This window comes from Euphorbia lathyris, chromosome 5, assembly GCF_963576675.1.
Source record: "Euphorbia lathyris chromosome 5, ddEupLath1.1, whole genome shotgun sequence".
NCBI classification, from domain to species: domain Eukaryota; kingdom Viridiplantae; phylum Streptophyta; class Magnoliopsida; order Malpighiales; family Euphorbiaceae; genus Euphorbia; species Euphorbia lathyris.
In genome coordinates this window covers 1142641-1167195 of record NC_088914.1, presented here as the reverse complement: position 1 = coordinate 1167195, position 24555 = coordinate 1142641, and the positions used below count along the sequence as shown (strand labels likewise).

The 24555-nt window shown below is 34.1% G+C and overlaps 2 protein-coding genes and 1 long non-coding RNA gene across 3 annotated transcripts; 2 read left to right on the top strand and 1 right to left on the bottom strand.

The window, feature by feature from the left end:
* Positions 1–5716: 5716 nt before the first annotated feature.
* Positions 5717–13670, top strand: LOC136229531 (beta-glucosidase 42). The gene is made up of 13 exons (XM_066018387.1): positions 5717–5976; positions 6089–6155; positions 7593–7651; positions 8642–8717; positions 9489–9563; positions 10386–10473; positions 10614–10839; positions 10979–11094; positions 11274–11488; positions 11592–11626; positions 11712–11814; positions 11937–12042; positions 13265–13670. The coding sequence occupies exons 1-13, from the start codon at positions 5866–5868 to the stop codon at positions 13458–13460; spliced, it is 1473 nt and encodes a 490-aa protein (XP_065874459.1). The 5' UTR covers positions 5717–5865; the 3' UTR covers positions 13461–13670.
* Positions 6324–15347, bottom strand: LOC136229532 (uncharacterized). The gene is made up of 2 exons (XR_010689160.1): positions 15033–15347; positions 6324–6678 (listed from the first exon to the last, which is right to left on the bottom strand). It is a non-coding gene; the product is annotated as an uncharacterized lncRNA (long non-coding RNA).
* A 4534-nt stretch (positions 15348–19881) lies between these two features.
* Positions 19882–23273, top strand: LOC136230106 (sm-like protein LSM36B). The gene is made up of 4 exons (XM_066019045.1): positions 19882–20061; positions 21988–22117; positions 22754–22867; positions 22964–23273. Exons 2-4 carry the CDS (start codon positions 22003–22005, stop codon positions 23008–23010), a joined length of 276 nt encoding a protein of 91 aa, XP_065875117.1. The 5' UTR covers positions 19882–20061; positions 21988–22002; the 3' UTR covers positions 23011–23273.
* The last annotated feature ends 1282 nt before the right edge of the window (positions 23274–24555 follow it).

Below are 24555 nucleotides of genomic sequence, written 5' to 3'. Positions count from 1 at the left end.
TTTTCTTCTCTAATATTATAATCGCATACCCCGACATTGGTCGTTTTACTTTTTTAAGGTGCATGCAACATATCTTCCGCATTTAACTTACTTTTTTTACAACTGAGTGATTAATTGATTATATTTTATGCAAGTTAAGGGGGTTAACTGAACATTTTATGTAAGTTCAGAGGGCTATCGAGACACTTTAAAAGTTCAGGAGGCCAATCAACCATTTTGGACAAGTTCAGAGGGCAAATAATGTATTAAACCAAAAAAGAATTTTAATCTATCTATCTATATATATATATATATATATATATATATATATATATATATATATATATAACAGTAACGATGGAGCTGATGTGTCACTTCCTCCTTTGTTTACTGATAAAAAATATAATATAATATATAATATATCAATTCTATTTATATTGTTATAAAAAGATTATTTTATCCGTACTATTATACAAAATTTAAATTAATCTCTAAAATCTCTTTAATTCTCTGCATATCTATCTATATATAATATAAAACAGTAACGATGAAGCTGAGGTGTCACTTCATTCTTTTTTACTAATAAAAAATATAATATAATATATAATATATAATATATTAATTTTATTTATATTGTTATATTTATCTATAAAAATATTATTTTATCCGTACTATTATGCAGAATTTAAATTAATCCCTAAAATCTCTCTAATTCTCTGTATATCTATCTATATATATATATATATAATATAAAATAGTAATGATGGAGCTGAGGTGTCACTTCCTCCTTTTTTACTGATAAAAAATATAATATAATATATTAATATAATATATTAATTTTAATTATATTATTATATTTATCTATAAAAAGATTATTTTATCCGTACTATATCTAAGAGTTCTACAGAATTTAAATTAATCCATAAAATCTCTCTAATTCTCTGCATATCTATCTCTATATATAATATAAAACAGTAACGATGGAGATTTGGTGTCACTTCCTCTTTTTTACTTATAAAAAAAATATAATATGTAATATATTAATTTTAATTATATTATTATATTTATCTATAAAAATATGACCTAATGCATACCCAGCCTCCTAAAGTTGTCCATTTTGTTCATTTAACCCCCTCACCTCACGGGGCAGCCCTTTAACCCCCTAAATTCCAAAAAAAAAACGCTACTTTTAACCCCATATTTTAGACTGTCGATATATAATGTTGTTCGTGTGTATCACGCGTGTGACACGTGTGTAACGGGATATTCCCTCACATGCTCGGCGAGCAAGAATGGGTGTGCTCGGCGAGCACCTTGGGGAAATCGATTTTCCCACTTCATCAGGCACTCAGGGCATCGACCAAGCGAATTAGGACTTCTGCTCGGCGAGCAATAGCATATGTGCTCGGCGAGCAACGACTACCTTTCTTGTATGCATTATATTGTGTGATGGCTACCTTTCTTGTTTGCTGCTGTTCTTATCTTGTATATGCATTATCTTGTATAATAGCTACCTTTCTTGTATGCATTATATTGTGTAATGGCTACCTTTTTTTAATATGATGAAATAAACTTGATTTGCTCTTTTATTTCCTACTTTCTTCTTTTGAAAGTCCTTAATATTAAAAATTTACTATAAATATCATTTAGTCATCACTTCTCTTCCACTGTATTCTATACTTCATGTCAAATCAGATTTTAACTCTTCCTTTGTATTGCCTTCCACTGTATCTATATACAATGTGGTCATAATTCATACAAAGTTAAAACATTTTTTACAATTCCAACGTGGATTGAGACCAAAAAAAGCACCAATTAAAAATTAGAAAGACACCAATTAAATCTTCTTTATCTCCAATGCACGTACTTGAGTTGGAACTAGGAGTTTTTTTTGGAGTTTAGGGGGTTAAAGGGTTGTCTCGTGAGGTGAGGGGGTTAAATGAACAAAACGGACAACTTTAGGGGGCTGGGTATGCATTTTTTTTAATCGTTGGAGGCAAGAACAAAATCCTCCCACGCGCCTCATGTGTTTGAGACACAAACGTTGACTAGGTCAATGCCACGTCGGACGATATGAGGTTAAAAGTAGCGTTTTTTTGGAGTTTAGGAGGTTAAAGTGTTGCTCCATGAGTCGAGGGGGTTAAATGAACAAAACGGACAACTTTAGGGGGCTGGGTATGCATTAGGCCTAAAAATATTATTTAAAGTAAATGTGAAAATAAAATAATAATATTTAGTTTATATAGCACCTTTATATCATTAATGGTAATTATTAGATTATATTTTTTTTGGAGATTATATTTTTGATAATATTTATATGTTAAGATGAATCCGTACATCGTACGGGTCAAAAACTAGTAAGATATATAAATTTCAAACCAATAAAAAAAATATATAAATATGAATCTAAAAACTAAATCTAAAATATAGATGGGATGAAATAAACATGATTAAAAGGCTATATAGTGAAAAACATGAAAAGATTAAAAAAAAAACATAAAAGGAGGAGTCCCCCGCTCTAATTTATTTCCTTTATCTTCTCCATTTTCTAAAAAAAAATGTTTTAAAAAAATTCAAAACCAATTTTAGAATTCAAAGCTATTTTTTCTGTGTGTTTTCGTGTCATAATTTGTGTCAATATTGGAATTTAAGGATAATAATAGTCAAATTTAACTTAGATTTAGGGAAAATTATAAAATAGGTTAAATGAGATACTCATTTATATATTTAACTCATTTACTCAACCTACTACATATTTAGACTGTTTTTATGTGACTTTCCCATAATATTCCTAAACTTTCCTCTTCCCTCTTCTACTTGGTGGTTATGCGAATGGTTGGTTGCTCTTCCATTAATGATTTCCAGACTTTTGATCTTTCTATCTTCCTTTAAATTGTATGAAATCTGCACAATTTCTCCAAATCACCATGTATTTCTCTTCATCCTCTCTTCATCTCTTGATTCTTCATCTTCCTAATCCTAGAAAACGAAGTCATGGTTCTTCACCTTCCATTTTCTGCTCGTTTCTTGGTTTCTTTCTTCTTGTGACCATCGAAGAAATGGTGATTCTACGTTATTTTCATCGTTTTCCCCAGTTTAACATATTGTTTTTGTCGAAAAATGTAAGTATATATTGTTTTCTCTGCGTTTTTTTTTCCAAAAATTCACTTAACATATGCCGTTTTCGCGAAGTCTGCGGGGAGAAATTTATCGATTTAACTTTGCAAAACGATGATTACGCGAAGTTTGCGAGGTAATTCGATAAACTTAGAATATACCGTTTTCGCGAAGTTTGCAGGGAGAAATTTATCAATTTAACTTCGCGAAACGATGATTACGCGAAGTTTGCGAGGTAATTCGATAAATTTCTCCCGCAGACTCCGCGTAATCATCGTTTCGCGAAGTCAGAGCGTCACACTTCTCCTCGCAGACGTCGCGAAATCATCGTTTCGCTAAGTAAAATCACCCTCTTCCTTGCACATTTATTTTCGCATACTTAGCGAATCATCGTTTCGCGAAATCAAATCTTCCTCTTTTTTTCTGACTAACACGATTAAATTTTTCTGAAGGTGGTTGAATACATAACATCCCGCAAGAAGGCGGTGTCCTCAGATGCAGATGGGATGACTTTCCTTCTGATACAGGGAGAAATTCCCATCAAGATTGGTCACATTCAACTTTAAAGTGATTAGTTAAGAGTTATTGTGTCAATCTTGTTCTATACCGTGAGATACATCTATCCCAAAAGTCTGGACTTTCATTTCTCACCCCAAAAGGTCTAGACTTCCAATACAGGGAGAAATTTCCGTCCACATTCGTCACGTTCACTTTGAAATGATTTGTTAGGAGTTTATTGTGGCAATCTTGTTGTAAATTTTGATAATGTTATGATTTTAATGTTAGAATCTATTATTGCTTGACATTTTTTTTTGTTATATACCACTTATCCAATTTTGTTAAAAACACATCCAGGCTTCGCATATGCCAATTAAAATCATCAACTAAACCAAACATTAGCTTCGCAGGTTTCGCATATGCTAGAATCTGCGAAGTCAGACGGGAGGGAGACACCCGCATCGTAAAATTACAAACAAATTGAGGGTATTTTGAGAAAGTCACACAAAAACAGTCTAGATATGTAGTAGGTTGAGTAAATGGGTTAAATATGTAAACGAGTCTTCCATTTGATCCAATTTTATAATTTTGCCTTAGATTTATCATATAAATTTATCTTATGCGCCATTTGCGACTGAATTTTCATGCTCACTCAATTTTAATTTATCTGAATAAAATCATTCAATTTTAAATTTTATTTTAATAAAGTCATTATGACAATTTTAAAAACAAAAATGCACTGAAAATATAACATGATTATTACATCAACAATAGTCAACTTTAACCACTAACCGAAACGACATGTGACTGCCACCTAACTAACCGAAACGATATATAATGTGTCATTTCAGTCAGCTAGGTGGCAACCACATATCGTTTTGATCAGTGGTAAAAGTGACTTTTGTTGATATGGCCGCCACACTATTTTTCTGGTGTCCTTTTCGCTGTCGTTGGAGTGACTTTATTAAGACAAAATATAAAATTAAATGATTTTATTAAAATAAATTGAAAGTTTTTGAAATCCTATAATAATTTATATTTGGAGAAAAAAACTAAGTTGCTAGATTGGCCTATGGCCCTGTTTGGCAAATAGTTGTTAGTTGTTAGCTGATTACATTAGCTGTTAGCTGATTTGACTAGATGATTGTGTAAACTTATTTGGTAAAACTTAGCTGATTATTAATAGCTGTTTGCGTAAAATGACAAATAAGGACATGATAAAATCTTTATTTGGGGTTAGATTGTAATAAATAAGGGTAAAAATGACATTCAAACGAGACGTGACAATAAGCTAATTGAAAACGCTCCTAAAATGAGGTTTTTTTTTTAAAAAAATTAGTTTTTTGGACCCAATAAGCTCATTTAAACATCTCTCCACCAAACACCATTGTTAGAGATTTGACTAGTCAAAACTTCTAGGTGTTTGTTATAAGGGATATAGGATGTGTGACCGTGATAAAAAATACGAGATAAGTTGTCCCGTGTTTGTTTGAGAGATAGAAGAGTGAGGCGGATGAGGGATAAGCTTTTTATCCCTCAAATTCTATACCCATGAGGGGGTGGTACAAGGAAGTGAGATACGCTCATACGATTTTAATAGGATGGAAAAATCCATATTATCCCTCAAATTAATGTTATCTAGTTTAAATAAGGTTAAAATAGTAAAATGTATTATTTTATCCTCATCTCTATCCCACGTACCAAACATTAAATATTAATTCTCCACTATCATATTTTTATCGTTATCCCAACCATTTATCATTATCTCTATCTCAACCTTTATCTCTATCTCTATCCCAATAGAATAACAAACGCCCTCTAAAGTATTTCAAACCTCTAATTTTACTCTAAAATGCTATTTATTAAACAAAGTCAAAATCTGTTTTCTAATATTCTTAATTTTTATACAACTTACTAAAAGACACCTAATATGAAACGGATGATCTATGAACAATAAACAAACACGCAAACCAAACACCTCCAAGTGTCATTATTCTCATTTTAACTTCTATTTTTTATTAGGAAAGAAGCAATTGACATTTCAACTACAACATCACATTCATTGGAAACTTTGAGGTGGCAGATTGCGACTTTTAAAAACGCTGAAAAAAGTAAAAGAGATCAAAAATTTGTAAAAGATTCGAATTCCGTCATCTTGTATAAAATTCATATTTTCGCCAACTACCCGCTTCAGTCCTTCACCTTTCAGTCGTTCCCATTTCTTATTTTCTATAAAATCTCAACTTCTTTTCCCCCATTGAAACTGCAAAAATGATGAAGGACAAGTTCATGAAGGAACATGAGTATTTACAGCAAAAGGAGATCTGTCGTTCCGATTTCCCTTCTGATTTTGTTTTTGGAGTAGCTACTTCTGCTTATCAGGTTTCTGATCTGGTTTTAATTTTTTCCTGTTTTGCGTATTTTATTTGGTTGGAGGAATGCCATGTGGAGATAGGTATTTACTTTGATTTTTCTGTTGTTTGGTTATTTGTAGATTGAAGGTGGTTGCAGTGATGGTGGTAGAGGCCCTAGCATTTGGGATGCTTTTTCACACACAAAAGGTACAGAGTTTTCCACGTTTGAGTGGTTTCATTGTTTTTTGGGATAAGCTACAAACGTAGTTCTATCCAGGAACAGAGCCAGACCAGGGCTCTGGAGTCCGAGCCCTCCGGTCACAGGCTCTACAGTTGAGTAGTAATGGTTCCACCCTTGTAGTCCCCTAATATTAGTTTATACAAACTATATGTATTATTTCAATAATTTAAAGTAGATGATATGGTTTGAGATGCATGTTTTAACTAAAAATAAGTGTAAAAATGTTATAATTTCTTAGATATGAGCGTTTGAACTTACAGAAAATTATATATGTATACTCTTTTCACCTTGGATGCTTTTAATTTTGTAAACACGACCATGTTTTAACGTGGTGGATAGCTGTTCTGTCTTCTGCCATCCGCAGAAAAGAGAGTTCTGACTCGTCGGTTGTCCATGGCTAACATTTTTTGCCCCAACCGCACAGCTAAAATTAGCTCCCAAGTTTAAATTCCTGGCTCCGCCACTGGTTCTATGCTATGCTATGCTGCACTGAAACGGAAAGGGAAATTGGAACCGGAAAACATTATTCATAAAAGGATAAATAATTGATTAGTAATACATTGTACTTAGTTTTTGTACTATTCAACAATGGCTCCTTAATTTTTATTCTATTCAACAGTTTAGTCTCTTACTGGCTACTAAACTGTTGAGTGATTCAAATGTTGGAGGTATTATTCTTGGAAAGAACGAAAGTTAAAAGGACTAAATGGTGTATTACTAAAATATAAGTACTAAACAGTGTGTTGGATAATGGAAACGAAATGCGGAAAAGCTAATGAAGAAGAGTTTCTATGCAACATTGGTTCTATGGTTATTAGGGGCAGCGGATTACAAAACATTGTCATCTTAAGTTTAACGTGCACCATACGGTGCAATTTCAAGTCTCATTAACTAAAGATGTGGTTTTTATGTGCAATTTCATGTTATGACCACCCTCCAACCTCTAGCGTTCTAACTGTCCAATAAGTCTTCTCATCTTCTCGTAACGAGGCTTGAAATTGCACTGTTTCCGCTCTCTCTCAATAAACATATAGCTAAATTTGTAACTTATCTCTTGCTTATTTATTTACAAGGTCATACTTTTATTTTAGGGATAAGGTATAAAACTAGTCCTTTGGAGAGAGTGAAATCCACGTACAAAACAGTGCAATCTTAAACCTTATTCGCTGCCTAGAAAGTTGGAGGTTGTATGGTGGCCAAAACATGAAATTGCACATGAAACATAACTCATTTTAATGAGGCTCGAATTGCATTGTTTTGTACATATAGGCTAAATCTGATCTCTCCCAATAACCATATAATCATAGACTAAATTTATACCTTATCCATTTTATTTATCATTCTCAAGGTTCATTCTGATTTTGATTGTGAAAGTTCATTCTGTTTCCTTCTAATTTTATTAGGAAAGATTATTGACGGAAGCAATGGCGATGTAGCAGTGGATCATTACCACAAATACCAGGTTTAGCTTCAATTCAATAGCTTATCTTTTCTATTGTAGCAAGTAGATGTTTGTTTGTGTTGCTATTAGAATCTTACAATTCGGTTCAACTCTATTTCGAGCTGAATCTATAGGACGAATCTAAATTATAACAGAAGCTTCAAATTATACGATTCGATTTGATTCAGCTCTGGTTTGAGCCGGATCATCATCACTGTTGATCAAAAACTTCAACAACACTAACTGCTAAACTCACTCTCCTCTAGTCCGATTGTTATTTATCAAATTATCAACTCAAACTAATTCCATTCGAATCTCGATTTGACAACTATGGATGTCTCTCAAAACTTTTTCCCTTGTGTATAATTTGAATTTCATTAATTTTGTGAAGTAATTAATCTATGTAATGAGAATCAAGATTCAAAATTGACAATGTGGAATAGATAGCAGGTGGAATGTCCACTGGTAGCTACAAATGTAGTTATATGGTTATTAGGGACCACAGATTAGAAAACATTGTCATCTTAAGTTTAACGTTTACCACATGGTACAATTTCAAGTCTCTTTAATGAAAGATGTATTTTTTATGTCCAAATCATGTTACGGTCACCCTCCAACCTCTAGCATTCTGACCGCCTAATAAGTCTTGAAATTGCAGGTCTTTCCTTGACGAACTCATCTTCTCGTAAAGAGGCTTGAAATTGCAGTGTCTCTTGTTTCATTCATAGGAAAAATAGTAAATCTTGACATAAGTAAAATTGCACCGTCTCTTAAATTGCATTGTTTTGTACGTAGAAGTTAAATCCGGTCTCTCTCAATAACAGTACCGCTAAATTTGTAACTTATCTCTTGTTTATTTATTTCCAAGGTCATACCTAAATGTAGTTAGTTTACATAGGATGTTCGATTCACATATCATTCGTCCTCATTTCCTTGAACCGAATAAGGTATATAAATTCTACTTTCATCTTCATCAGATTACTGTCTTTACTTCTTACTATTGATATTCAGGAAGACATTGAACTCATTGCTAAGTTGGGATTTGGTGCTTATCGATTTTCATTGTCGTGGTCTCGAATCTTTCCTGGTATGTTCTCTTCTTAGTAAATGCATGATTTATCGGTTCACTGCTTTTAGAAGTTGAAACCAGTATTGTTATTATATAATTGCCGGGTAAAAAGCACACACGGTCACTAAATTAGAGAGTATTTGCACCGGTGATCGCTAAAGTAGATTCTTCGTCAATAAAGTCACTAAAGTAGTACATCTCTGTCAATATGACCAAATCTAACGACTTACTCCACCGAAATACTGACGTCAACAACATGTCATAAACATGATTAGCCACATGTCATCCATATGGCTGCCAAGTATCCAAAAAGGAAAAGAAAATATCAACGGACACTTTTGTTCATGTGCCTGCCACATGACTGCTGCTCATATCATGTTTATGACGTGTCAATGAGGTGTGGTTGCCATCACATTTTAGTGGAGCAAGTCGCCGGATTCAGACGTAGTGACTTTATTGACGGGATGTGCTACTTTAGTGACTTTATTGTCTCAAAATCTACTTTAGTGACCATCGGCGTAAATACCTTCTACTTTAATGACAGTGGGTGCTTTTACCCTATAATTTCCATTCCTATATTGTTAATTGACCCTGACAAAAACTATGCACAACATGTTAATTGACCGCCATGATTAGAGTTTTCGTTATGCCTATTTATCAATTTTGCGGTTACGCCTTTGCAATTACAACCTATACCTTATTATTAGACCATTATTTTCTGTGTCTTTGCAATGTTTGTTGTGTTGTTCTACTGTACTGTTTTTTCACATGTGTTTCGTGTTCCTGCAGATGGTTTGGGAACAAACGTAAATGACGAAGGGATTGCATTCTATAACAATATCATTAATGCTCTTCTTGAAAAGGGTACGAACTCAATATTGCTTAATTACTGTCCACGTCTGGTTGTAATTCATTTCGTATAAACTCTATGTATGTTAGGATTGTCAATTTCTGACACGAAACACAATTGACATTCTATAACAATATCATTGTGCTCTCCTTGAAAAGGGTATGAAGTCAATATTGCTTAATTACTGTCCACGTCCGGTTGTAATTCATTTTGTATAAACTCTATGTAGGTTAGGTTTGTCAATTTCTGACACGAAAACACAATTCACATTCTATAACAATATCATTATGCTCTTCTTGAAAAGGGTATGAAGTCAATATTGCTTGATTACTGTCCACGTCCGGTTGTAATTCATTTTGTATAAACTCTATATATGTTAGGATTGTCAATTTCTGACACGAAACACAATTCACATTCTATAACAATATCATTAATGCTCTTCTTGAAAAGGGTATGAAGTCAATATTGCTTGATTACTGTACACGTCCGGTTGTAATTCATTTTGTATAAACTCTATGTATGTTCGGATTGTCAATTTCTGACACGAAACACAATTCACATTCTATAACAATATCATTAATGCTCTTCTTGAAAAGGGTATGAAGTCAATATTGCTTGATTACTTTCCACGTCCGGTTGTAATTCATTTTGTATAGACTCTATGTAGGTTAGGATTGTCAATTTCTGACACGAAAACAGAGCTAATCCGCCTAACATGACCCTGTTTGACACGATTATCATTTTTGTTGCATCTAGATCATATATAATACTGTGGAATATATAAATCGCATAACACGATTATGACAGGATAACACATTTTGATACACCTAATGTAGGTATTAAGCCATATATAACTTTGTACCACTGGGATCTTCCACTGCATCTTCAAGAGTTATTCGGGGGGTGGACGAGCAAAGAAATTGTGTAAGTATTGATGTGAAAATTTACTTTGATAAATAGTGCTTTTGTTTCTTTCTTTTATGAAATTAAAATATACAAAATTTTGAAGGCGGTTTTTCGGATTAAGCATTAACAATCTATATTACTTCCTTGGCAAACATCAGAAAATACTTTGGAGCCTATGCAGAAACTTGCTTTGCAAATTTTGGAGATAGAGTTAAGGATTGGATTACATTAAATGAGCCTCTACAAACAGCGATAAACGGACACGATAGTGGGATTTTTGCTCCCGGAAAATCCAAACAATCAGAAACAGAACCATACTTGGCTTCACACCACCAGATCTTGGCCCATGCTACAGCTTTTTTGATATACCAAAGCAAGTACAAGGTAAATTGTACAACTTTCTTTTTTTGAAAATTTTCTTTGAAATTACCGTCGTTATTTGTTTATCTGTGTGTTTTATTTTTCATAAATCATTGAAGAGTAATGCTTATGCTGCTTCCTTCTTTCAATTTTTTTTCTCCAGGAGATTCAAGGCGGACGAGTAGGTTTAGTGGTAGATTGTGAATGGGCAGAACCTAATTCAGATGAAATTGAAGATAAAAAAGCTGCAATAAGGCGTCTCGAGTTTCAGCTCGGATGGTAGTTTTCTTTTCTTCATTCTGATTTCTTATGTGAGCACCTAGGGGCGGGGTTTTACAAGATTTTACAGTCACATCATGTTCTTAGAATTACAAAATGAATTTGAAGGACAATGCTGTTCTTTGATTCTATAATCACTTCTGTTTTCTGCTTCTTATCAATTTCTTTTCCGGGTTTAGGTACTTGCATCCAATATACTATGGAGACTATCCGGAAGTCATGCGTGATATACTTGGAGATCGACTCCCAAAATTTTCGGAGGAAGAAAAGCAGTTACTTAGGAACTCAGTAGACTTTATAGGTCTAAATCACTATACCACAAGGTTCATTAAGAACGCCAATGCGAGCCTTGAAGGAAGTTTTTACTATAACGCTCAATCGATGCATCGACTTGGTAAATATTAGTTGTCACAATAGCTTGTTTCCTATCATTTGTTGTTTCTTTCATTATTGTTGCTCTTTGTTTTTCATTTTCTAGTGGTTTTGTTTATAATCAGCTGAATGGGAAGGCGGTGAACCAATTGGCGAGAGGGTATGATCTGATCTTGTTCTCATTTCCGCTCATATTTGACATATGTTGCTTTCCGTGTGATTATGAAATGTTTTACATGCATCAGGCAGCGTCAGAATGGCTTTATGTTTGTCCTTGGGGACTCCGAAAAGTTCTCAATTACGTCGCGCAGCAATATAAAAATACTCCAATTTATGTCACTGAGAATGGTATGTGTTTGTGATATAGGCATTAATCAGATTCTGTTATGAGTACTTGATTTCGGGTACTTACGAATTGAGACAGTGAAGGTTTCGCCTTTTCTCGACGCTTATTTCATGGCATTTGACAGGTATGGACGATGAAGAATCCGATGCCCCATTGCATGAGATGTTGGATGACAAACTGAGAGTTCAGTATTTTAAGGGATACCTTGCTTCAGTTGCTCAAGCAGTCAAGTGAGTTACTTCACTATTGCTGATAATGCCATACATTTGCATATTATCAAGGGCTGTCAACTTCTACCCGCTTGACACAATAACCCGATTACGTGGAATATATAGATTACATAACACGATTATGACACGATAACTCGTTTTGACATCCTCTCACAGTCTTGTGGGAGAATTTAGTAAGCCACGTTGTTGGGGATGTAAACGGGACAGGGGTTACATTCCTCATCCCCGCTCCCTAACCTATCTGGGGTTCCCCGTCCCTGAATCCTAAATGGGGGAAATTTTGTCTCACGTCCCCGTCCACGCGGGGATCCCCATTTCTTGTTTCATTTTGTTTTTATATATATAAAGTTTTTATTCTATTTTTTCTCCATTTTATTGGCATTTGGCATAGTATAACGACAAAGAATAAGATTGAGTTTGAATCAAGGGGCAGACAAAAAGAATAAGATTAAAAAAAATCACAAAAAGTATATATATAAACAAAACAATTCCCATCCCCGCCATGCTTGCGGGGGGACAAAACAATAAAAGCGACACATGACTATTTCTACTAGGATCGTGCTTCGGCATAGATTCATGTTTTCCATTACTTTATAGTTCATGAATAGAAGAATACTAAGGGTTGTGTGTTGATGTACCTTTTCTATTTATAAGGTGTTAGAGGTAATTCCGACAGTTTGTCAGTTTCTACGCTCTAATAGTGATTCAGGACACGTGTAGTGATGACAATGAATAATATCCTCCAATTGGCCCAATGGGATTTGGCAAACAAAACTGTCCTCCTGTAATCTTGTAGCCGTGATTTCAGGCTTCTTCCATTGGTCCACGTGATGTACCTTTTCTATTTATAAGGTTCAGGAGTAATTTTGACAGCTTGTCAGTTTGTACGCCCTAATAGTGATTCGGGACACATGTAGTGCTAACAATAAATAATATCCTCCGATTGGCTCAATGGAATTTGGCAAGCAAAACTGTCATCCCGTAATCTTATCCGTGATTTCAGGCTTCTCCATTGTTCCATGTGTTAATGGCGGTTACACTCTGACAGAGGCGTGTTCATTGGTCCACGTGTCCCATACGGTTATTTGTCTGTTATCACAAGTCTACTATTCCATATATTCCACTTGTTTCTGTGTTAGTGTGTCTATTTGTTGTGCTTGGATGTCTTTATAAATGCGTGTTATCTTTATAAATTGTGTTATCGTGTCTGAAATTGATACAGGGACGGAGTAGACGTGAGGGGATACTTTGCATGGTCATTGTTGGACAACTTTGAATGGGCTCAAGGTTACACAAAGCGTTTTGGTATAGTGTATGTTGATTACAAGAATGGGCTAACCAGGCACCCTAAATCTTCTGCTTATTGGTTCTTGAGATTCTTGAAAGGTGACCCTGAAAAGAATGGCAAAGAAGACTGAATGAATTGGCTGCTGTAGTTTGGGATCTGATTCACACGAAAACCGGAAAGTACGGAAAAAAAATTGTATGTGATTTTCCCTATTTGCAAATAGAAGTACGTGGTTTAAAAGTTTGCAAATAGATGTACGTGATATGTTTTTTTTTACAAAATAAAATATTTAGATTATATTGTTAAGTTCTGATGACAATCAAGAACATTTTTATTTTTATTTTAAATTGCATTTATATATTCATAAAACATATACTCTAAAATCGAATTGCAGTTGTGTAAAATGAACTTAAATATAAATTTAGTTCATAAATATCAAATAAGTAAAAAACGTAAAATGTATACGGTATGATTTGTGGTTTCAATTTAGGGAGCTGTTTTTGGGGAGGGGATAGTTATGTTTTGTTGATATGTAAGAATAATGTTTTCTAAAGACAAAAATATCATTGGTTATAATTAGAACTTAATAGTGTAATTTGAAATACTTTGTTTTGTAAATAAAACATATTGCAGATTTTTATTTGTAAACTTTTAAACTACAAGCCTTTATTTGCAAATTGGATGAAACACAAATATTTTTTTTTTACTTTTCCCTAAATTTTATTTTCTTTCAATAAAGTTATTGATCTCCTTTTTTACTAAGGTCGTAAAAACCGTTAGGTGTTAATCAGATGTACAGTGCTTTTGGAGATTAATTGGATTTGTATTTCCTTATATAAATGTAATTAAATTATGTATTATACTATTTAAAAATAATAATATAAAATGATTTAATATAGAAAAATATGTATATTTATAACATATATTTTTAAAAACGTGTAAAAAAATGTGCTTAAATTCTTTAATCATAAAAGCAAATAGAGAACGCAACTAAACAAAAATATTCAAAACAATAAATAAAATTTACCAAAAACAATGTGACAATGTTTTACTGCGAATAAATCAAACAATCAAAAAAATAATGAAAAAACAAACATTTTTTTGTATTGATTGCTGCCCAAGTGGCCTCAAGATGACGGCATTGCCAGTAATCGGAACAGATTCTCGATTTTAAGTGCCTAGACAGTTCAAACGGCCTGTTCTTCAACACTTTAAGTTATTTCTATTATGATGGTAATGTAAACCTAAGTCAAATTAATTTATTATGATTGTAACGTAAACTTACTAACAATGTGAGACTATTTACTACTCCCTTCGTTTTTTAATATATATCGTTTTAAGATTTTCAATTTGTTCATTTATATATGTTGTTTCGTATTACTAATGTGTTTTCGGTATATTTTCTCAAATTTGCCTTTATTTATAATAAGAGATAATTTTAGTTAAACTATAAAATTTAATAAGAGAGAATTTTTGTTTCTTTCTCATTGATCCCATTTCAGTCTTTTGACATTCCTTTTCAGTTTTATCTAGCTTCCTCAATAATCCAATGATAGTAGGTTTTACAATTTGACTCATAGGTGGATCCATTCACTTAAAGAAGTTGCAGTCATTTCGTCTCTATTAGAGAGGAAAAAAAATTCAAAGATTTTGCACAGAAATAAGAGGAAGAAAAAAAATTTAGATAACAAATATTCCTTACCTCGGAATTCCTATAGTTAAAATACATTTTCCTTGGATTCGACTCACTCCAAGAAGTTGAAAGAGGTGCCTGGATTTCACAGCATAAAGTTGTGGAGATTTTGCGCAGAAGAGGAAGAAGACATCTTTCTTGCATTTTTAGGATTTGTTGATTTTACTATTTGTGCAGATAATTGCGTTTGATTCTGTTGATTAGGGTTTTATAGATTTTTTAGCTGCAGAGGAAATGGAGAAGAAACAAGAAAATCGGAGAGAGAGAGAGAAGAGGGAAATGAAAAAACAAAGGACATGGCGGAGGAGTGAGAAAAGAGGCATTACAGTTGATAAGGATGTGATTTTGAGGGAAACCGCTTAAGAGTAAGAGGGTAATTTAGGGCTTGCATCGGTTCGGTTTAAATCGCATACCGAATCGAACCGAGTGAATTCGGTTTTTCGGTTCGATTCGGTTTGATAAAAAATGTGAAAAAACCGAACCGCACCGAATTGCACATATTTTACATTTATATATATATATACACATATATATTTGATCATACAAGTTTAATTTTTTTTATTATTATTGAGATAATAACCCAATATAGATATATTTTGGAAATATTTAAATTTTTTTTTTGTTGTTGAGGTAAATTTAATGAAAAAATATAGTGATTTTTATTTGTTGTTTGTTATTTTTAACTTACTTCGGTTTGTTCGGTTTAAACCGAACCGCATATTTCGGTTCGGTTTTAATTCGGTTTTACCTATTATTCGGTTCAGTGTCGGTTTGAATTATTTTGATCATTTCGGTATTCGGTTTTTTCGGTTCGGTTCGGTTCGGTTTTGTACCGATGCACACCCCTAGGGTAATTTCACGTTCCGTGGTTGCCGTGTTTTTTAAGGGATAGGTTGAAAATAGATGAAGTGGCGGGTTAACCGGCCATTTTTTATATTTGTATATTTTAGTGTCACGTCACTCATAAAATGGGTATATTTGTGTTCAAAATTAAATGATGTATGTCAAAGTGTGATAGAGGTCAAAAATTGTACCACGTATGTAATATACCCCAAAAATCAACAACAATATTATACACTGTCTTTTTTTTTTCAATCACTACCTCCCAATAATAGCACAATAAGGGGCCTCCAAAATTTATTCCACAACTTAGTACAAAAGAAGAATTCGTGATTTTCGATTTATAAACACGGTTCGTGGTTTAAAACTTATAAACAAAGATATGTGGTTTGCACGGTTTGCAATTACAAGATTTTTGAATCAATTTTTTTAGTTAATTTGTAAAATCATTGATAATTTAAAGTGAGGAATTTTTTTTGGAAAAAATTGCAACTCATTAAACAGAAAAAAGCTCCTTAGATATTACATCAAAAAAACCAGCTGGGGATGGAAAATGAAATAAAATCATTAGCAGTGGAATGAGCATGCCTAGCCACCAAAATGGTTGCTTCATCCGCTAATTTATGAACAAAAGAGACTGAAAAGTTTTGATTAACATTAAAAAGAGTATTGCAATCTTGAATAATGCTATCAAACTCCCAAAGATTGGGAAGAAAAGAACGAATGTTGTCAACAACAGTTTTAGCATCTTTCTCAAATTCTACTTGAGAAAAATTGAGAGAAATAGCCCAACTAAACTCTTCTGAAGGGTTAAAGTTTCCACAATCTTCGGATCACGAATACCCTCAACCACCCAACTTCCACAAACCTGAAAACTCTCATCTTCATTTCTGAACACAGTTACTAAACCGCAATCATTCGTATGGTAGAAAATGGCACCGTCAATATACACTTGATGAAACCCTCTTCAGACGCTGCCAATAAATAAACACGTTTGATTTGAGGGGGTGTATTGAGTATTAGGTCCCCGCGCTCAACAACACTTCCAATCACTCTATCGAGTAAAATAAATTAGAAGAACGAAAACTTTCAACTGTCGAAAATGGAGGTGTTATTCCACAACAAGTTGTTACATTGTCATATGGTGTAAAGAGCCGTCACTGTTTGAATAACCACATCCACAAAAGCTGATAAGCAGAAAGCTAACAACCAACATGTCAAATCATCAAACTCGCCACTAGGGTAAGGCAAGTTTGCTGCATTCCGACAACCCACCGCATAGGAACAAACCACAAACAGGTGTCAACTGTGCTCATCGTCCAACTCGCATAAAATACAACTAGCTAGAATCGGAACATGACGAGCTCGAAGCATATATCGGAAGAGAGATAGTGTGAGGATTTTTAATTACTCCAAATCACTCTCATTTGCTATAAATTATGCTATTTTGAGGGAATGCATGTGTTTAAACTAAACAGCCCAGAAACTCATATTTGCAAGTTTTGAAATCATGAGACCATGTTTTGTAAAAAGGTCAAACTATAAGAATTTTTTTTTTTTTTTGTAAAAAGGTCAAATTATAAGAATTTTTTTTTTGTACTTTAGTTTAACAATAATATAGTGACTAACTATTCGTTTTCTGTAAAGTGTTCCAAGGCTTTGTTCTTTATTTGATTCTTTTTTATCAAGTCAAAAATTAATTAAGCTTTTTATTATATATATAAGTTTAAGGTTTATAAAATACTAGAATCGTCTATATTTTTCAGATCACATATGATTTTACTGTATCCATATTATATTACGTATGCTATATTCATTAAAGATGATAGGTAAAAATATAGAATGTTCAAGTTATATTTACATATAATATAATAATTATAATTTTATTATTGTTATTAATTATTGGACATAAATAATAGGGTTAAGACGCAAAAATGCCCCTAACGTTTTGGGTTAGGAGCAATTTTACCCCTAACGTCTAAAATGGTGCAATTTTACCCCTAACGTTTTTAGCCAAGAGTAATTTTACCCCTAAATTTGATAATTTGGATCAATTTCAGAAATAATTCATCAAACTATCTGCTCGGTCATGAATCTTGTCATCTACACTTCACATGTGCGTCATTTTAACACTAACAAATCACAAATATATGTTGGGATGTGAAAAAAAAAAATACTATCTTTTGTACGAATTAGACAAAAAAAATCACCGAATTTATAAATAGGGAAAAGTACAAAAATAAACCTTGTGGTTACACCCATTTTCGAACAACACCCATGCGGTTTAAAAGTTTGCAAAGTGGTACCATGTACTTCATTCCGTTAGCAAACACATACCAAATTGACTAACGGTGTTAAAAGTCAAAAGGAAAAGAGTTAATTTGATCCTTATATTTATTTATTTTTATAAATTGACCTATTTATTATCTAATTATCACAAACAAACCCCGAAATAAAAAATAAAAATCAAATATACCATCTTTTCCATTTCTCTTTATTTTCTTATTTTTTTCTTCTTTATCTCCTCTCTCTCTCTCTCTTAATTCCAATTAAGGTTACATCAGAATGATAATGACAGAAGTGAAATTGATTGCATTTAGGGGAATTCGAAAACAAAAATAAAAATGGAATCCTTAGAACAATATGATTAGACAAAAGAGAAATTTACAGATTGGAAAAGAAAATCTATGTATAAGAATCATAAATGAGGATGCGAAGCGGGAGGGGAGGCTGTGAAGAATGAGAAAACGAACCCGCCTAGGGAAAGGGGCGACAGTGACCATATGCTCGAGTACCCTGAACCGCCGACTCCTGCATCGCCTCCGCTATGATCGCCACCAGTATCATTATTCATTGAGGATTTGTTGGATAGAGAATTAGAGATTTAGAGAAGGTTGAGACATATGTATATGGAGTTGGAGTTGTTTTCGCCCTTGTTTTAATGTGTTAGAGAAGACAAGTGTAGAAGAACCACGGCGCCATCAATGTTCTAAAATTCTAACAGCAACGGGATTTCTTTTCAGTGTGCTGTGCTGGTACTTCCTTCCATGTGGCCGGCTGTGTCTGTCTTTCACAATCTTTCTTCGAAACAGTTTGTAATATTTTTCAATCAAACTAGTTCACATACACCTCCCCTTCTTCGAAATAGCATCACCCTCCCTTTCTTCGAACAGCCGGAGAATGGGTGGAGAGAATGGCGGAGGACGGAATATTCTTGATTTTCCGGAAGATATCGTAACAAACATCTTCTCATCCACGAGTCCTCGTGATAGTTGCAGATTATCAACGTATCCTCCAAGTTCACAGATGTTCTTGAGTCCGACGCAGTTTGGAATAGATTCCTTCCATCCGAGTTACAGTCTATTATTTCTCAATTGTCTTATTTCAGAGAGAGGAGAGAGAAAGAAGAAAAAAATTAAAGAGAGATGGAGAACATGGTATATTTGATTTTTATTTTTTATATTGGGATTTGTTTGTGATAATTAGATAATGAGGGGGTCAATTTATAAAAATAAATAAATATAAGGACCAAATTAACTCTTTTCACTTTGATTTTTAAGACCGTTAGTCAAATTGGTATGTGTTTGCTAACGGAATGAAGTACATGATACCACTTTGCAAACTTTTAAACCATATGGGTGTTGTTCGAAAATGGGTGTAACCACAAGGTTTATTTTTGTACTTTTTCCCTTATAAATATTAATCTTCAATTCTATTATTAAATTACAAAAAATATGAAATCATTTTTTTTTAGAACGAATTGATATGAAATTGGTGCAAAATAAGGAACAAAAATATCCGTGTTTTATAATAGTGTCTGAAATTGACCCAAATTATCAACGTTAGGGGTAAAATTGCTCTTGACTATAAACGTTAAGGGTAAAATTGTACTATTTTAGACGTTAAAGGTAAAATTGCTCGTGATCCAAAACGTTAGGGGATATTTTTGCGCCCTAACCCATAAAAATATATAAAATAATAATAATTTTAAATATTTGTTATATTTTGTCATCTTAATTGCTAGGTAAAGTGCGCGCCCACCGGAACTCTCGGCCGCCTCACTCACTCTGGAAGCTCGAACATTTCTCAAAACTCAAAACGCAGAGCCATTGGTGGCGATCGGTAAACTATAAACTCTCTAGAATCTTATCCCTCGGCTTAAAGCTTCCTTTCGTTCCTCAGATCCTCAACTTCATCTGTAAGATTTCTTCTTTTTCCGTGTTCGCTTTTGATTGATTATTTCCTAGTTTTTGGCTTTCAAATACCGAAACAAGGATATGCCAAAACGAAAACGAGATCAAACTCTGATAACAAAGCTCAATTTTATTTGTTACTTCTTTGTAGATTATTAGTAATTGTTGTGTGTACGACTCGAAGCATACATTTTGAAAGCTTTTGAGATTTTATGTTCGATCAAGGTTTAAGCATTTTCAATCTTCTTTTTTGGTTTGTATAGGTATAAAGCTACCGATGCTTCATGTGTGTGTTTTTCTCTGATTTTTGCACTTAATTGTATTGGGAATGGCTGAAACCCTAATTACTCTAATGTATCTGTATTTCGGCTGTCTTAGATAGTTGATGTGCATCATATGAATCTATTTCTCGTCCTTTTTACTTATTGCCAATGCCTTTTTCTTAAATAGACAGCATTGTGGTCTGACCTGATACCAATATTGCAGGGAAACTCTTTTGCATTACCATTTGCTAGCTATATTTTATATTTTTGTAAAAAATAAAGTTTCCCCATGTCTGTTTCCATGCAACATAGCATGATACAGTCTTCATGTGTATTTTCTGAGTTTTGCACTTAATTGTATTAGGAATTGCTAAAACCCTAATAACTCTAATGTATCTGTGTTTCTGCTGTCTTAGCTAGTTGATGTGCATCATATGAATCTATTTCTCGTCCTTTTTACTTATTGCCAATGCCTTTTTCTTAAATAGGCAGCATTGTGGTGACCTGATACCAACATTGCAGGGAAACTCTTCTCTATTAGCATTTCGGGGTTTCTTGTCTGTTTCCATTTTCATCACCGTCTGCTAGCTATATTTTTGTAAAAAATAAAGTTCCCTGCTGTCTGTTTCCATGCAACATAGCCTGATACAGTCTTCATGTGTATTTTCTGAGTTTTGCACTTAATTGTATTAGGAATGGCTAAAACCCTAATTACTCTAATATATCTGTACTTCGGTTGTCTTAGATAGAAGATGTGCATAATATGAACCTATTTCTTGTCCTTTTTACTTATTGCCAATGCATTTTTTCTTAAATAGGCAGCATTGTGGTCTGACCTGATACCGATGTTGCACGGAAACTCTTTTCCATTAGTGTTTCCGCGTTTCTTGTCAGTTTCCGTTTCCATTGCGGTTTCCTAGCTATATTTAAAAAAAAAATAACTTTTCCCACTGTCTGTTTTGAACTTCTAAAAATAATTTCGATCAACTGTGTCCTACACATAATTCAGTCTTCATGTGTGTTTTTTCTCTGATTTTTGCACTTAATTGTATTGGGAATGGCTCAAACCCTAAGTACTCTATTTTATCTGTATTTCGGTTGTCTTAGATAGAAGATGTGCATCATATGAATCTATTTCTCGTCCTTTTTACTTATTGCCAATGCCTTTTTCTTAAATAGGCAGCATTGTGGTCTGATCTGATATCAATGTTGCAAGGAAACTCTTGTCCATTAGCGTTTCGGTGTTTCTTTTCTGTTTCCATTTCCATTACCATTTCCTAGCTATATATTTTTTTTAAATAGCGTTTCGAGTCTTAGGAGCGGCCTCTTGCCAAAAAAAACTGGCAGGGGAAGGCTTGCCCCCAGTACACCATTGTGGTGGGACCCCTCCCCCCGGACCCTCGCTTAGCGGGGACGCGTAGTGCACCAAGCCGCCTTTTAACGTTTCCCACTGTCCGTTTCCATGCAACATAGCCTGATATTGGAGTTATGGTATTAATATGCTTGAACTTCTGTAAAATCTTTCGATCAACTGCATGCTACACATAATTCAGTCTTTGGGTTACTAATTTAGGTTGGATGTTTGAGTTTTGGATATTGTAGAACGAAACTCGTGTTTATTATGCGTGAATCTTGTCCCTGACTCTCACTTATGCTGTGTTGAGACAGTGAACAACAAAGAAGATGAGTACTGGAGGAGAAAGAGGGTCAACAACAACAAAAACGCCTGCTGATTTCCTCAAATCAATCCGTGGGCGACCTGTTGTGGTTAAGCTCAATTCCGGAGTCGATTATAGAGGTCAGTTATTCTTTCAATTTCAATGTTATGGGCAGTATGATTGTAATTTTGTTCATTACCTTTCACCATTTTGACATTGTTCAATGTAAGTTTACTGATCAAGTAGAGCAAGCAATATGATGACAACATCAATGCTTGTGAAACTATGAAGTTTGACATTATCTTATGTTATCCCTTCAATAACATATAATGACTTCACATTTCAACCTTTTTCTGTTAGAAATTGAACGGCTGGGGACCAATGTCTAAATAAAATCTAAGGCGGCTACTTTGAAGTTTTCTTCCTAAATGCTGCTTGATTGATAGATAGGAAGAAAATGGAACAATGCACACTATAATTCTGAATGCTTTGAAGTTTTCTTCTCACAGCCTTGTCGAGACTAGGTCAGCAGAAATTTCTGTGATGTTTGGAGTGTTTATAGGCATTGCCTTTCATCTTAAAAGAGAAACTTTTATGAGATTCTTCTGTTTTGCTTATTTGGTTGTTGTTTTGATCATAACATCCTGTAGTTTTATTTCATGAGATGTTATTTCCTAATTCAGTTTCTCACATTCACACAAGCGTTGTACTGTAAGGACTGTAAAGATGTGACCCGATGAATTACGAATAACAGAGGCTTAGTGTACATTGAACAGGTATTCTGGCATGTCTGGATGGTTATATGAACATAGCAATGGAACAAACAGAAGAATATGTAAACGGGCAACTTAAAAACAAATATGGTGACGCATTCATAAGAGGAAATAATGGTAATGACCCAAGAGAATTTTACTTACTTTTGGAACATTCCGCATGATGAACATAGACAAAGTAGAAAATTTGATGTTTCGCCTATTTTGATGCAGTTCTCTATATCAGTACATCGAAGAGGACGCTAGCAGATGGTGCATAAGCTTAAATGAAACAAGGATTGCTGAAAAATGGTACAAGAACATTTTGTTGAACTTATGATCAAAAAGTGTTGCTCCAAGTTTAGAATTATTATTATGTAGATGTGAGCTTTTGACTGCTGATCCATGCTGGGCTGTGTAGTAGCTCCTCTACTACATTAAAATGTATTGATTTCAGTTTTTGTAGTGCGTATGATAGGTAAAAAACGACAATGCACCAAAACTTATTAGTTCATCAAATGTCAAGCTTTTGATTAATACAGTAGACACATTTGAGTCCTGAAATGCATATCCAATCAATCATTATCATTGTTAGCTTAGGGTTGCAAATAGGGTGGGGAATCCCCAATTAGAATCCCTGCGAGCAGAGATGGTGATTCTTTTTCCCCACCAAGCGGGGACGAGGCAGGAACGGGATATGTGACCCCGCCCTATGGGAATTCCCGTATTTGTCCCTGATATGCCCCTACAGAGATCTTCGCGGATTCCCCAATTAAATTCCTGTTTAACTTTTAGTTTTTGGTACATACAAGAACATTTTGTTAAACTTAGGATAAAAAAAGTGTTGCTCTATGTTGGGTTGTGTAGCTCTTCTACTACATTAAAATGTATTGATTTCAGTTGTTGTAGTGCCTGAGATAGGTAAAGAATGTCAATGCACCAAAACTTATTAGTTCATCAAATGTCAAGCTTTTGATTAATACAGTTGACACATTTGAGTCCTGAGATGCAAATCCAATTAATCATTGTCGTTGTTAGCTTAGGGTTGCAAACAGGGTGAGGGGACAGGAAATCCCCGATTAGAATCCCTGCGAGCGGAGATGGTGATTCTTTTTTCCCCAGCAAGTGGGGACGAGGCAGGAATGGGATAGGTAACTCCGCCTCATGGGAATCCCCGTATTTGTTCCCAATATGCCCCTACGGAGATCTTCGCAGATTCCCCGATTAATTTCCTATTTAACATTTAGTTTTTGGTACAAGAACATTTTGTTGAACTTCGGATAAAAATGTGTTGCTCCTAATTTAGAATTATTATTATGTAGATTTGAGTTTTTGACTGCTTCTCCATGTTGGGTTGTGTAGCTCTTCTTCTACTACGTTAAAATGTATTGATTACAGGTTTTGTAGTGCGTGAGATAGGTAAAGGATGTCAATGCACCAAAACTTATTAGTTCATCAAATGTCAAGCTTTTGATTAATATAGTAGGACATATTTGAGTCCTGAAATGCATATCCAATCAATCATTATCCTTGGTAGCAAGGGTTGCAAATAGGGTGGGGATTCCCCGTCCCGGTTGGGGATGGGGAAAGCCCGATTAGAATCCCCGCGAGCGGAGATGGTGATTCTTTTTCCCCCTTCAAGCGGGGAAGAGGCGGGAACAGGATAGATAACCCCACCCCATAAGAATCCTTGTATTTGTCCTCGATATGCCCCCATGGAGATCTTCGCGGATTCCCCGATTAATTCCTTGTGTAACCTTTAGTTTTTGGTACAAACTTTGGATAAAAAAGTGTTGCTCTAAATTTAGAATCCCAATCATATTATC

Bases quoted from the DNA above. Each gene is read 5' to 3' on its own strand.
- LOC136229531 (XM_066018387.1), top strand. From the start codon at position 5,866: ATGATGAAGGACAAGTTCATGAAGGAACATGAGTATTTACAGCAAAAG. The intron at 9,564-10,385 runs GTACGAACTCAA...CACCTAATGTAG, and splicing joins TAATGCTCTTCTTGAAAAGG to GTATTAAGCCATATATAACT. The intron at 12,043-13,264 runs GTGAGTTACTTC...AAATTGATACAG, and splicing joins TCAGTTGCTCAAGCAGTCAA to GGACGGAGTAGACGTGAGGG.
- LOC136230106 (XM_066019045.1), top strand. From the start codon at position 22,003: ATGAGTACTGGAGGAGAAAGAGGGTCAACAACAACAAAAACGCCTGCT. The intron at 22,118-22,753 runs GTCAGTTATTCT...TACATTGAACAG, and splicing joins TTCCGGAGTCGATTATAGAG to GTATTCTGGCATGTCTGGAT. The intron at 22,868-22,963 runs GTAATGACCCAA...ATTTTGATGCAG, and splicing joins ATTCATAAGAGGAAATAATG to TTCTCTATATCAGTACATCG.